Here is a 15,462-nt window from a genome sequence, read left to right as displayed (position 1 = left end):
GATTGGAGTGCCATTGCAATGCAAATACTAAAAAAATAACAAGTCAAATCACTTCCATAGGTATAGAAAGGACTGACAACTCTATGGAATGACTGGTGGGCAAGTGATGTCATGGGTAACTTTAGAGAACAATTATTAATCGGTAAGTAACTATCATTTTGCTGAAGATACATTAATAAACACCACAATGTAGGAAGCATAGCCAAGGTTAACACATCTTAAAATAGCCAAAATTAACATTTTTTAAAAAAGGTATAAAAAGGTATACATTGAGGTTTTGAAGAATATAGTTATACTGAGACTTTGCTAAGAAATTGGAAAGAAGATCATAAAGGTATTCCAAAAACTGAGTAAAAAATAGTAAAAGATCAGAGTCTGGAAGCCCCTAGCTCAGAAAAATTCTAACAGATCAAATTTTGATTCCTATCTAGAGGCCTAATCATGGCCATGGCCTGCACTGAACAGAAGGTCAGACTAGAAGATCACAACAGTCTCTTAGAGTCTATGAATCAAAACAATAGTGTTTTTTGAATGCATACAAAGAATTCCCCTGTGGCTGCCTTGAAAATCTCCAGGATGGGAACAGATCAAGTCTGCTGAAGCAGACTTTTGCCATATACAAGCCTCAATATGACCGTATAGTGAGAGAGTCTCCCAGCCATTTAGATACATGGCTTTCTCAGAGAGCAGAAATTACAGAATTAGCATTAAGTGAGAAAAATCTTGGTGGATTGTCTGAGTAGGTAAGAACCCAAAGGACCTTTTTACAGCTTGTGAAGAGGAGAATCACCTGCACAGGTACACTGATATGGGAAAACACTGGCAGAATGATTGACTGATTAACTCTATTACCATATGATGGCCCACTGGAGGGTGTGCAGATACCAGAGTCTACAGCAAGCTCATTTGCTGTGTGAGCAAAGTCAATGCCACTAGGAAAATGACTCTGCATATTGGAAGCCTGAGCTGAAAGGCATCAAGTGACTCAAAAGGAGCTGTAAACAGCTCAGTTAGGACTCCATTATCATCCCATGACATATTATGTGACATGACATTGGGAGCTTTCAAAGTAACAAGCCCCTGATGAATGTGACAAAGGACTGGTCTACCTTCAACATGCTGCTATGGCAGAGGAGACAGACAGGCACAATGACCCTGAGGAGCACCTTTGCTCACCAAAAAAAAAAAAAGAAGACACCCAGAAGTTTATCTCTCTGCTAGACCCAGCTTTAGAACACTGTTGTTTATAGGAATGGGCTTGGCTATGGTGGGTAGCTTGAGAGAGGGAACGAATATTCTCGGAGACGTAATGTCAGTCTAGAACAGGGTTTGGCAACCTTTCAGAGGTGGTGTGCCGAGTCTTCATTTATTCACTCTAATTTAAGGTTTCACGTGCTAGTCATACATTTGAACGTTTTTAGAAGGTCTCTTTTTATAAGTCTATAATATAGAACTAAACTATTGTTGTATGTAAAGTAAATAAGGTTTTTAAAATGTTTAAGAAGCTTCATTTAAAATTAAACTAACATGCAGAGCGCCCTGGACTGGTGGCCAGGATCAGGCAGTGTGAGTGCCACTGAAAATTAGCTTGCGTGCCACCTTCGGCACCTGTGCCATAGGTTGCCTACCCCTGGTCTAGAACCACATAAAGTTCATAGGCACAAAAAATGCAGTGCAACTTACAGACTCCTTTTTCGGCTCCCTGTCTAAGTCTAGCCTGAGCAGAGAATGATTGACCTTCAGTGCCAAGGACAATGCCATGAGACCCCCCGTTTTAATCTCATTCTCCCGCAGGTCTAGTCGAAGGAGCCTTGGACTCTCTGCAATGAATTCTGCTACTGCCACAGCACCTGTAGGGGAAGAAAGATCTCCGATGATGAACCACGACAACGGAAAAGAAAAAGAAACTGGCTCACAACATGCTCCCCATAAACAACAGGGAAAGGTTCTTACTTGCGTACTTTAGACAAGGCTTAGTGAGATGGGGCCCATTTCTCATTACAGAATTTTGTCCAGATTCTTGCTATTGTAACAAACTGCTCTACAAAAAATCTAAGTATTAACTCGATTTGTTTTCAATAAATTGATAATACAACATCCTGGTCACCCATAAATAAAAGTCTGCCAAGTGAGCGTGTTAACACTGATGCTCTGGCTGTATTTCAATTTTATAATGCCATTTTCCCTTCCTACATTCCACCAATTGCTAGTTTGGAGATGGTATTTTTCACTTCCTGGCATAAACCCAGGTGTTCTTTTATGCACTGTTATGCAGATGTTTTCTAAATCAAAAGTACCTGCATTTCAGAGGGGACTCAATTGTTTCCTGTATATGCAGTTTACGTAACGTGGGATCCTTTAAGATGAAAGAAACTGTATAAATCTAACATAGCAACTGACACTTTTCAGATTGCCATTGAAGTACAGTTTGGAAACCTCATTTATACATACCAATAATTTATTACAAGGATTCCAAAACTCCTAGATGCTTCATAAGCAAATAGACTATAGGCTCTTTGTGGAAGGGACCATGTCTTGTAAGACTTTGAGAAGAGATTACTCACCCTGGGCAGTAACTGTGGTTCTTTGAGACGTGTCCCCCTATGAGTGCTCCACTCTTGGTGAGCAATGTGCCCTTGATCAGAGATTTTCCTTAGCCACATCCATTTGGCCTGCACATGAGCCACTGGTATCTTCATGCCCTGCACCAAGGCTACATTATGCTGTATGAGTGAATTGCCCCCTCAGTTCCTTCTGTACCACCATTCTCAGAAGAAACTCCAAAGCAGAGAAAAAGAGGGCAGGTAGTGGAGCACTTATAGGGACACACATCTCAAAGAACCACAGTTACTGCACGGGGTGAGTAATCACTTCTCTTCGAGTAGTGTCCTTATGGGTGCTCCAGTCCTGGTGACTTCCAAGCAGTATTCCTAGTAGGAGAAGGAAACTTCAGAATGGAGTCCATCACAGACGAGAGATCTACATTGTCAATTGCCGCATCAGACCTGGAGGTATGCACCAAGGCACAGTGTCTAAAGAAAGTATGTACCGAAGACCGTGTAGCAGCTCTGCAGATTTCTGGAATGGGAACATGTTTAAGGAGAGCTATAGATACAGATTGTGATCTGGTTGAGTATGCCAAAATGTTGGTAGGGGGTGGAATGTCGACAGCCTGGCAGCAAGCTATGAAACACTTGGAAATACGTTCCAAGAGTCTCTGGGTAGAAATGGTGGAACCCTTAGATTTGTCTGCAATCAAAAGAAAGAGTCCTTTGGATTTTTACAAAATGATTAAGTTCTATCCAGATAGAAGGATAACGCCCTCTTGTCATCCAGAGTGTGGAGAATAGTCTTCTGGTTGGAAGCATGCAGTTTTGGGAGGAAAACCAGCAGGTATACGGTCTGATTCAGGTGAAATTCACAAGTCACTTTAGGGAGAAACCTGGGATGCAGCCATAAGGACACCTTATCCTTGTGAAATGTTGTGAAAGGGGGATCTTCCATTAAAGCCCCAACCTCTCCGACTCTGCGGGCTGAGGTAATCGCCACTAGGAAGGCTATTTTCCTTGATCAATTCAATAGGGAGCAGGTGGCCAGCAGTTTAAATTGGGGCTTCGTGAGAACCAAATTCAGGTCCAAAACAGAAGTAGGAACCTTTACCTATGGGAGCAGATTCCCTAAGCCTTTCATAAATCTCGTGGTTGTGGGGTGAGCAAACAAAGAGAAACCTTCAATGGCAGTGTCGAAGGCTGTTAGGGCAGCCAGGTGAACTTTGATGGAATTGAGGGACAATTTCTAAAGCTGTAACAGGTACTCCAGAATTAGAGGAGCTGGGGCAGATTCAGAAGCAGAACTGTGAAGTTCATACCAGTGGCCAAATCTTGTCCAGTTCTGGAGGTAAGTTCTGGTGGAAACTTTTCTACTATTTAATAGCACATGTTGCACCTCCGCAGATCAAGAGGACTCTAGTCCTGAGACCCATTCAGGTACCATGACTTGAGGCAAAGAACGCCCAAGCTGGGATGTGTCAGGGGTCCGACATCCTGAGAGAGGAATTAACAGACAGCTGGAAGATCTATCAGAGAATAGAGAGCATGGTGGAACAGTAAGGGAAAGCACTTGTCTCAACCACGTCGGGGCTATCAGAATGACTCTGGCCTTGTTCTGCTTGAACTTATCACCTTGAGAATGAGAGGCATCAGAGGAAAGGCATAAAACAGTTATGGTTAGAAGTTTGGCTGCACATGTGTTTTCCCTGTGTGCTGCCCCAGCTCTGTGCAGACAGCCAGCAGAGCAGACCTTGAGTGAACTGCCCAATGATCACAAGATTCGTTAAAGTACGAAAGCGCCAGGCCAGATTGTATGTGGTAAAGAAAACATGCAAATTAATATTTGTTAGTGTTATTAGCAAAACAAGCACTATACCTCAAGGAAGATATATCTGCCAAATTTCTAGGCCAAAGGAATTCAGGAAATTTTGTTCTATCCTCCCAACTAAAAACATTTTTTTTTTTTAACAGTTGAAATACTGTATTTTCCCCACACTCTCCTACCTTACACATGACCAGAAGGACTTCGGTCAAATTTCCAAAAAAATCTCCAATATTCACAGACCAGGACAAAAGAGTTAGGAAAGTTTTGAGCACTTGAAACCAAGGGTTTTTTTTAAAGGGACTAGCAAAGACAAAACGTTGCATTTGGGTACACAGAATGCCTGAAAAAGTCCCCTCCAATCCAAAGAAAGTTTTTTCTGGTTTTCTCCACTGAAAGCTTCAGGTCCTAGCTTGGTTGAAAGACTCTGTGGTGAATGGGGAACTTGTACAATATATACATCAAGAATAGATACACTTGCACAGGAGGTGAAAAGGCAGAACAACTCAAAGTCTCTGGGTAAAGATAAAAAGGGGAAAAAATAAGCGTGACATCTTTGCAGAGGATCTGCTACAGACCATTAACCAGGAAGAGGAGGTGGAAGCGGCATTGCTAGCACATAAGGAAAAATCCCCACTTCGTCACACCTGGGTCTGGTACTATGCAAAATTCTCATTAATTATTTAGACAATGGAGTGAAGAGGATGCTTATAAAATCTGTGGATGACATCAAGCAGAGAGGGGTTTCAAGGGCTTTGGGGGACAGGATGAGAATTCAACAAACTTGACAAATAGGAGAACTGGTCTGAAATCAACAAGGTGAAATTCTGTAAAGACCAGTGCAAAGTGGGGTGAACAGTGAGATGGCAAAATCTGCACACAACACAAAATTACTCAGGATAGTTAAGTCCAAAGCAGACTTTGAAGAGTTACAAAGGCATCTCACCAGACTAGGTGACAAATGGACTCATAAAACTCAACGTTGGTAAGTGCAAAGTAATTCACAATGGAAAAAATATTCCCATCTGTACATACAAAATGGTGGGGTCTAAATTGGCTGCTACCATTCAAAAAAAGTGTCATGGAATCATTGTTGACAGTTCTCTGAAAATTATCCGATTAATGTGCAGTGGAAGCCCCAAAAGCCAACAGTATTAGGGAACCACGAGGAAAGGGATAGATAGTAAAACAAAATATCATGCCAGTACCTGATACACCCACACTTTGAATACTGCATGCGTAGTTCCAGTCACTCTATCTCAAAAAAGATATTTCAAAACTGGAAAGGTGCAGAGAAGGGCAACAAAAATCGACGAGGGATATGGAACAACTTTTGTATGAGGAGAGTTTAAAAAGACTGGGACTGTTCAGTTTACAAAAGAGATGATGAAGGGGGGATATGATAGAGGTTTATAAAATCATGACTAGTGTGGAGAAAGTTAATAGGGAAGTATCATTTAAATTAAGGGTCACCCAATGAAATTAATAGGCAGCAGGTTTAAAACAAACATAAGGAAGTATTTCTTCCCATGACTCAGAGTCAACATGAGAACTCATTGTCTGGGGATGTTGTGAAGGCCAAAACTATAACTGTGTTCAAAAAAGAAGTAGGTAAGTTCACGGAGGACAGGTCCATCAATGGCTATTAGCAGAGATGGTCAGGGAAGCAACCCCATGCTCCAGGTGTCCCTCAACCTCTAACAACCTGAAGATGATACTGGATGACAGGGGATGGACCACTTGAATTTGCCATGTTCTGTTCATGCCCCCTGAAGCATCTGGCCCTGGCCACTATCAGAGAGAGGATACTGGGCTAGAATTCAGGGGTTCTCAAACAGGGGGTCCCATGGTTATTACATGAGGGGTCGCAAGCTCTCAGCCGCCACTCCAAAGCCTGCTTTGCCTCCAGCATTTATAATAGTGTTAAATATATAAAAAGAGTGTTTTTAATGTATAAGGAGGGGGTCACACTCAGAGGCTTGGTATGTGAAAGGGGTCACAAGTACAAAAGTCTGAACCCCTGGGCTAGACAGACCACTGGTCTAACAGTATGGCCATTTTAATGTTCTCAAAGTATTATATTTAGGAAGGAAAACATCAGATGCACAACTACAAAATAGGGAATAACTGGCTTGGTGGCTGTACAGCTCAGAAGGATTTGGGGGTTACAGTGGATCACAAAAGAAATCTGATGAGGTTCAACAAGGACAAGTGCAGAGTCCTGCATTTAGGAAGGAAGAATCCCATGCACTGCTACCGGCTGGGGACCAACTGGCTAGGCGGCAGTTCTGCAGAAAAGGACCTGGGGATTACAATGGACAAGAAGCTGGATATGAATCAGCAGTGTGCCCTTGTGGCCAAGAAGGCTAACGGCATATTGGGCTACATTAGTAGGAGCATTGCCAGCAGATTGAGGGAAGGGATTATGCCCCTCTATTCAGCACTGGTAAGACCACAGCTGGAGTATTGTGTTCAGTTTTGGGCCCCCCACTACAGAAAGGATGTGAACAAATTGGAAAAAGAGTCCAGTGGAGGGAAACAAAAATTATTAGGGGGCTGGGGCACATGATTTACGAGGAGAGGCTGAGGGAACTGGGCTTATTTAGTCTGCGGAAGACAAGAGTGAGGGGGGGGGGATTTGATAGCAGTCTTCAATTACCTGAAGGGGGGTTCCAAAGAGAATGGAGCTTGGCTGTTCTCAGTGGTGGCAGATGACAGAACAAGGAGCAATGGTCTCAAGTTGCAATGGGGGAAGTCTACATCAGATATTAGGAAACACTAGGAAGGTGGTGGAATCTTCATCCTTAGAGGTTTTTAAGGCCCAGCTTGACAAAGCCCTGGCTGGGATGATTTAGTTGGGGTGGTCCTGCTTTGAGCAGGGGGTTGGACTAGATGACCTCCTGAGGTCTCTTCCAACCCTCATCTTCTATGATTCTATGATCCTAGGATATCACAAGAACGACATTATTCCTGTAATTGTCATTGTTAACTGCATTCTCAGTAATGACAGAAGTGTTGGGGGTTTCAATGATTGCTAATCCTGAAAATAACAATCCCTGAAGATACGGAAAGTCTGTTTTACCCTCGCATGTTAGTTTAGTAGAAGCCAAGCCTAATCGGAGCACAGAGCGGTTTCCAATGAGTCCATTCTTCAGATTACGAACACCTTCATTCCCAATGGGATTGTGACCAAGGTTCAGGGTTTCCAAACTCTGCGTATGAGGCTGTGGACACAAGCAGAAAAATAAGGTGAAAGAGGTACATTACAATAGAATGTCAGCGCAAAAGAGTCATAACCCTCACCCACATCAACACCTACCAACCATAGCGAAATAACTGACTCTCCTAGGCCTTCCAAGTCCAAAATGGGAATTTCTTAGGGAGGCCCTGTATTCCCAAGCATACGGAATACTACTGATTTCCAGGGCTGCTAGTTTTACAGACGTTACTGTTTTGTCCAGGTTTTTTATTTTTCAATCCCCACAGAGCAAAGGAGCCCTTGGTTACTGAGCTGGTGAAATTGACATTGGCCTGGTAGAGAGCACATGTGCCTCAGCAACCAATCCACTCCTTTAGCCTGTCACAGGCTGACTCCCTCCCCTACCTACATCCTCTAGTAGTGCTAGAGCCTGCTCTTCCAGCATGGACTGTCTAGGCTTGTGCTGCCATGGGAAATCTACAAGGTAACTTAGCCACACCACAACTACCTGCTGATGGCTACTGACCCAGCCTAGGCTGAAAGCCACAGTTCTCACCTTCCTTGCATCAGAAGTGGGCACTGGATCTCCACTGTGGAGGAGTGGGTAGAACGGAGAGTCAAAAAGGGTGGCAGAGGAGTGAGGGGAGATGGTAGGAGAGAAGGAAGCAGAAGGATAAGCAAAGGAGAAGGAAAAATGAGAGACATTACTAGCAGAGAGAAAACATAAGAAAAGATAACCCAGGCAGGCAGGAAAGAGAAAGCGAAAAGGTGGGGCTCAGAGCAGGAAGAGCTAGGCCTGCTGCTACTAAGGAGAACATACCAACAGGGTTGGGGTGAATAGCGGAGGACATATAGCAGCTAAATAGTGCTCTTTCATCCTGCCTTTTACTGTAAGAGGTCCTGTTTTTCATTCTCCTTGTATTCCTGGATCCCTTGCAAATGCTGCCTCTCCAGCCTGACAGATGTCTTTTTCCTCTGACAGACTGCTTGCCCTGACCCCTCCAATATGCTGCATTAATTCTCTTCATTTCTATGCACTTTGTGCAGTTGCACAAGAACATTGCATCCACCCACTCTGCAAGAGTATGTTGTCAATGGCTTGATTGAGCTACTGGACAACAAATTATGCCTGGCTCTAGAACACACATCTATAAGAAAAACAAACTGGACCGTTTGTATCTGCCTCTCCTTTCCATAGGCTCCCAGTTTAGATCTCAAAACTACTCTCTAAAGGAGAATCACTCAAAAGCCATTCATCTTCTCCCTCTGAAATCTACTCACCAGTGTCATCCCCATATAAGCCATGCCAGTGTGAGTCAGTTGGTTATTCCACAAAACCAGAGTGATCAGTCCTTTCCGTTGCTCCTTTAGGCCCTCACAGATGTATGCCAAGCCTATAAAACAGTATCAGTTAGAGCGGATTTATTCGGTTGCTTTCAGCATTTCACAGGCCAGCACTTCAACAGTCATGATGTGACAGGCCAGCAAAGTCTGATGTGAACACGCAGATACTGTAGGCTTTAACAGCACTCTTCTTGTCTTATCTAATCCCTTCTTTTGCACAGGCTTACTCAGTAAACCACAAAATAGAACTTCACATGCTGTGCTGGATAAGAAGAACGGTACAGGCAACAGCCTGCAGACACTTCTCATTCAATTTAAGCAGCAAGGTGGAAACAATGAAAATTTCTCTCAACACAGAATTATTAAAAAAAATAAAATCTTTATCCTCTCATGAGGGAGAGAAATTACTTAAACGGAGACATCCAAAATCCAAATTCTGATTATCATGTATTAATTTAAATAGTATGTTTTTAAAGTAGGTTGTGATTGATATTAGGACAGAGCAGAATGTAAGTACAGTAGAGAACATTTCTGGTATAGCTTTATAAAAGATACAAAATCACCAATTTCTTCATTAACAGTCATTGAATTGGCAGTATGTCTTTTACCATCCAGCAAGGGCTGGATGCCCCCCACCACAATTCCTCCAATTCACGGGGGCATGGGGGAAAAGCATAGGCACTCTAAAGCCAGCCCCAACTCAGAGAATCCCAAAGGCTAGGGGGCGAAGGGGGGAGGGGGAAACACCGTCAGGGCACAAGCTCCAGCCCCTGCCTGGGCCCATTCACTAGAGCCTGCCCATGATGGGGGAAAAGGTGAGCAATGGTGGGGGAGTGTTTGGAGGTGGGGACTGGGCCATGAAGGGGGAGGAGGGTTGGAGAAGTGTTTTGGCAGGGTGATGTTTTATGGGAGCATATATTTGGGGGGCTGTGCAACAGGGGTGGCGGGTTGGTGTGGTGGGGAGAAGCCTGTGGCGAGAGGAGGTTTTGTGGGGTTTAGGTTTATTGGGGGGGGGGGATGTATTTGCTGGGGGATGTGGTACCAAGGGGGTAGATGGGTTTAAGCAGGGATGGATTAGGGTTTAGGCACCTATGGCAGGTGGTTGAGTGGGGGACTGGGAGTACAGGGAGCTGTATGGCAATGTCAGTGAGTGCAGCTGGCTGCGCCTATATTTGGCTCCTTCCTCCACAGCCCCATTTCCCCTTTCTTCTCCTCCCACTGTCTCACTCCCCTCACTCCCCCTCTCATGCCACCAGCCCCAGCTCTGCTTGAAAACACGGGAGGGACAGGCTCACCACCACTGCACCAAAGTCACCTCACCTGGACTCACCTCACAACTGGGCTCTGGGGACTCTCCTTGCCCATCCTGCTGCTCGGCAGCCAGGCATTTCAGCACCAAGCTCTGCCTGCCAAGGCTTTGCATACTGGCACTGGGGTGGCTCAAATTTCAGAGGGTTGAGCCCTCTCTAGCCCTAAATACCCGCCACCTATGGTGAGCCCTCTAGAGAGGCTAGCCTTGAGCTGCCTGGGTCCCCAGCCTCATCCTCCTTTGACACCGCCACCCCAGCTCACAATGCCTCTCACTGAAGTGTGACCTAGTCATTGGTCTATCATGACTGAGACACACCCAGCCACATTACAGTGAGCGGTGTTGCCAAAAAGTTGAGATTGTTGCAGTTTCCACAACAAAACTTGTGACCCATGATTTTCTTACAGTCCTACTCATAACGTGTCCTTATATACAGCCAGAAACCTACTCAGATAATTTAGAAGAGGAAATGAGTTACTGCAAAGACCTCAACAATTGGGGTGGGTTTCTGAATGTCCTGTCCTGTTAAGGGTGTGAAGTTTAGTCTCCCCAGAAGTCGAGTCAAGCTTAGGGAAGAAAACTAGGAGATGAATCAAATGATTCACATAGAACTCAAACAACTGCAAGAAGTTGAGATGAGGCCTGAGAATGACCCTGTTCTTACGAAACACTGCATAAATGGGACCCACCACAAACGTCTGGCTCTCCCCTACTCTTTGAGCTGATGGAATGGCTACCAGAAAGGCAGTCTCCAGAAATAAATTGTAGAAGAACAGGTTGTCAAGTGCTCAACCCTGCTAATACTACACTGACGGTTGCAAGAGGCTCCTCAACTGCAAGGTAAAACCATGAATAAGGCCTTTAAAGAAACCTTACCATTGTATGATGGGAAAACAGAGCAAGGCCCTAGGTAGGATGGTGATGTGCACATATTGATTCTAGGTAGACCCTTATGGGGCTGAAAGGTGGAGGGCTAGGAAGAGAAGAGCTCCCTCTGGAGGTTCTACCAGGCTCTTGACACCAGCAACAGGCCAAGCCTGCTGCCTAGTGAAAGAGAGATATTGTGCATTAACAGAGGAAGAGGCAGAGAACGTCTACCTCACTAGAACATCTACCTCTTTCTCTGAAACTCCAAGGTCTTTGAGGTTGGTAACAGTGTTGGGCAGAGGAATGCTGCCTGAAGGAAGCCTGTGGTCTCACTTACTTGGTCCTTGGGCCTGGAATATGGGGGCCTAGGGAGCACCGAGTAGTCCTAGAGTTCTTGGAGGAATCAAAGGCCCCACCTATCTTTCAATTAAATCTCATTGACCTAAAAAGGAAGGTCCTCTATTGGAAATTTGTGACAACTGAAGCTAGGATGATCTTCTCACGGCCACCAAGGCAGCCAAGGTGTGCATCCAGTATAGCCTATAGGGGATGTGTGGACTATCAGACAAGGGTCTTTATCTCCTCTTGCTATTTCTGGGGTACCCCATCCACATATTGAGAAAGTTTGTTTCACTTCTGCTTGGTAATAAGCACGTGCAGCTGAAGGCTGGCAGATGAATATACTTTGCACTGAAAAGGTCTACTCTCTTAGGATCTGATGTTTCAACCTCCCTTGGACTGCCAATACCAGAAGCAACCCTAGTACTCAAATCCCTTGGAATAGCGTCTGTCAGCTCACTTGGATGTGATTGGGATGGAGACTGACATGTGCCATAGGTCTTCTGCAAGCTCCAACAGCCTCTCATTTATAGGCATCGTGAGCCTGCCATTCATGAAAAACTCATGGACATCTTGCAGCCTGAGAGACTTCTGCACTACTTTCAGGGGCGTATCTAGAGTCTCTTCCATGCACTTGACAAGGTCCTGGAACGCCTTGAAGGCACGGACTGAAAGCAGTATAGAAGGATTGTTGCGAGAGGATAAAGAGATTACAAGGGGGAAAACTACTTGTCCCCACTGCAGATGATGTTCATAATCACTTCCTGTAGCAGGGTGGTCACCTGCTCCAGCCCTGGAAGGGTTAAAGCCAGCCCTAGGAGAGGGCTGAGGATGTGAAGCAAAGCCTGGGCTGACTGGGGAAGGGCATAACAGCTGGGGCCATGCCCCAGTCAGGCCCAGCTGGTCCCTATAAGAGGCTGCAAGCCAGAAGCCCAAACAGTCTCTCTCTGCTTTGAGAGAGAGAAGGGCCTGACTGCTAGAGAGCTGAGCAGGGTACTGGGAGTGCAGCAGGATTCGGGGAAGGCTAGAGGAACTGGGGAGCTCCAGCCTGGAAAACCTGCAGGCCTAGCTGAGGGCCTAAGACAAGTCCTGCGGTTGCAAAGGGGCAGCCCAACAATAGGTAGAGGCAGTAGGTCCAGACCCAACCTTGCCTATGATGAGTGGCTTATTCTGCAGTCTACCTCGGTGTGCGGGGGCGATTTGGTGACTGGCAGTAGCCTAAGACTGAGGTGAGGTGGGGCTAGTGGGTGGGGGTTCCCCGGAGAAACAGTGGGGGTACGGCCAGGGGGCAGCACCCAGTGAAAGGGTCGCCCAGGGTCCGGGAGGGACACGGGGGCAAGCAGCAAAGTGAGACGCTGGCTGACAGAGGGCACTCCGGAGGCTGGAAGCTAATTCCCTGAGATGACCAACAGGAGGCAGCTTTCTTCTACCTTTCCAGGATCCAAAGCTGCACTAGCTGACCTGGCCACACAGGTTTAGACCTAACCTTAGAGGGGGCCGATGATGAAAACTTGCTTGAATACAGCTGCGCACCCCAGAGTATCCAGCAGGACCAAGGCTAATATGAGTATGGCATTCGGGTAGGAAATAAGGGGAGGCAGGTCCCAGGAAGGATGTTCCCTATAAGCCCTATGTCATTTCTTGATGTCCCTTACAGATTCCTCCCCAGAGTCTCTTCCTGACCCACCCTGTGTTACCCAAGGAGGGGAAGAAAGGTGTGAAGGGAAGGAGGAGTGCCTACATGCCCCATGGGGATGAACAAAAGAAGTACAACAGCCAAGACACCTTTTCCAGAGGTGGCATCATCATGACTGGGTAGGGGGGCAAAGTCTGCACTGGAGATACCACCCTGACCTGTCATACCGATGATTTGGTAGTAGACAGTTTAATTATCAGCCTCAGCCTCTTAAGAAAAGGAAACTCTTGTACTGTGCCCACAGGCAAAAACACTCTGTACCATATATGTCCTCGGTAATGACACATTAGGTACCAAGAACACTGTTTCGAGGTTGCTGGAGCAGAAACACCAGGTACCGCAGGATCCGTGCCAAGAGACACATGGCCCACAGGTTTAGGGGGTACTGCCACCATTCTCTAACAGTCAGTAGTGGGGCACCAGACAAACCCTTCTCAGGCCACTGGCTGCCTCTCAGCTCTCGAGCTCAAGAGAAGTCACTTATGAGTCTTGTGTAGGGTGACCTATACCCCTATTCTACATTGGCGATGCTCTTCCCTTGTCCTGTCAGAGGACATAGGAGCTGGAATGGAGGCAGATAACTGGGGCCTCTTCATTGATGTAGTCCAGGAACTCAGGGTGGAATCTCAGCTTACCAGGGCGCTCACAGAGAGGGTGACCGGAAGACAGAAATCTTTCTGTGTCCTTCCTTTCAGTGTCCAAGATGGTTTACCTACAGTGCTTCAACAGGAACAATTTTAAGCAGGCTTCTCTACCTTTCTGAGTTTGCTTAGAGAAGAACTGACATATGGTACACACTGCTCAGGAATATGTCTTTTCTGAAACATAATAGGCAGAGTGCTCATTGCTATGTGGCACTGAAGCTTCACATAAGGGACAGGTTTTAAATCCCAAGTTTTCTTTCTGCCACTTTGCTAGAGCCCCTGTATGCAGAGACTAGGATGTGTGTTTAGTCAAAAACTAGAACCTGACTAAAACAAAGATTTATGCGTGCGCTGTCAACAGCCAAGACGACTAACAACCATTCCAATCTAAACTAGTGCAGTGCACAGAGAAGTGGGCAGACCCTGCAGGGGTTGTCTCTCACTGTCACAGGTGGTAAGAAGGAACTGAAGGATGGTTGGGCCCAGTCTGTTCTTTGTATTCTCAAACGGCAAGGGCAGGGCGCAGGAGGACATCTAGGGCCCAGGTACAGCCCCAGTAAATGCTGCTGGCCAAAACAGTCCGATCTCACATGTGAGACACTGTGCACCAAGAGCAGAATCCATGTGGACAAACACTGGCAGAAGAATTTTAGAGGATAGATGGATTTGCTGCTGATAAACTGGTATCCTGGCTTCCCTGCCTAACTATGAAATGTTTGTTTTTTCTCCAGAAATACTGATAAGATTCACAACTGTGTGTTCAAATGTACACGTGTAGAAGTTGGGACATTCCTACACTAAGGCCTGGTCTACACTACCCGTTTATACTGAATTTAACAGCATTAAACTGAATTAACCCTGCACCCGTCCACTCAACGAAGCCCTTTATTTCGATATAAAGGACTCTTAATACCGATATCTGTACTCCTCCCCGACAAGGGGAGTAGCGCTGAAATCGGTATTGCCATGTCAGATTAGGATTAGTGTGGCCGCAATTCAACGGTATTGGCCTCCGGGTGCTATCCCACAGTGCACCATTGTGACCGCTCTGAACAGCAATCTGAGCTCTGATGCACTGGCCAGGTAGACAGGAAAAGCCCCGCGAACTTTTGAATTTCATTTCCTGTTTGCCCAGCATGGAGCGTTGACCAGCATGGACTGTGTATGGGAGACACTGGATCTGATCGCTTTATGGGGAGACAAATCTGTTCTAGCAGAGCTCCGTTCCAGAAGACAAAATGCCAAAGCATTTGAAAAAAATCTCCAGGCTATGATAAGACAGAGGCCACAGCAGGGACTCAACACCGTGCTGCGTGACAAGTGTAACGGAAAGCCAAAGAATCAAATGGACGCTCATGGAGGGAGGGAGGGGGGATTGAGGACTCCAGCTATCCCACAGTCTCAGAAAAGTATTTACACTCTTGGCTGAGCTCCCAATGCCTGAAGGGTCAAAAACATTGTCCCGGGTGGTTCAGGGTATATGTCATCAATTTACCCCCCTCCCCTCCGTGAAAGAAAAGAAGAAAAAATCATTTCTCGCCTTTTTTCCCCACTGTCATCGTATGTCTACTGCGTGCTGCTGGTAGACGTGGTGCTGCAGTGCTGAACAGCAGCATCCCCTCCCCTTCCTTTCCTGATGGCAGCCGGTACAAAAGGGTTGAAAACCATCCTCATCATCCCTTGAGTGCTCCTG

At 45.9% G+C, this 15,462-nt stretch overlaps 1 protein-coding gene across 1 annotated transcript in view; it reads right to left on the bottom strand.

Moving 5' to 3' along the window:
- PPP1R37 (protein phosphatase 1 regulatory subunit 37) overlaps positions 1–15,462 on the bottom strand; it is a 158,503-nt gene that overhangs the window by 27,278 nt on the left and 115,763 nt on the right. Inside the window, exons 8-10 of the mRNA XM_050927774.1 lie at positions 8,852–8,964; positions 7,454–7,595; positions 1,684–1,850 (exon numbers count right to left, since the gene is read on the bottom strand). Coding sequence (XP_050783731.1) covers positions 1,684–1,850; positions 7,454–7,595; positions 8,852–8,964 — 422 coding nt within the window. The remainder of the gene's footprint in view (positions 1–1,683; positions 1,851–7,453; positions 7,596–8,851; positions 8,965–15,462) is intronic.

Source organism: Gopherus flavomarginatus, chromosome 18 (assembly GCF_025201925.1).
Source record: "Gopherus flavomarginatus isolate rGopFla2 chromosome 18, rGopFla2.mat.asm, whole genome shotgun sequence".
Taxonomy (NCBI): Eukaryota; Metazoa; Chordata; order Testudines; family Testudinidae; genus Gopherus; species Gopherus flavomarginatus.
This window is presented reverse-complemented; position numbering and strand designations above follow the sequence as displayed.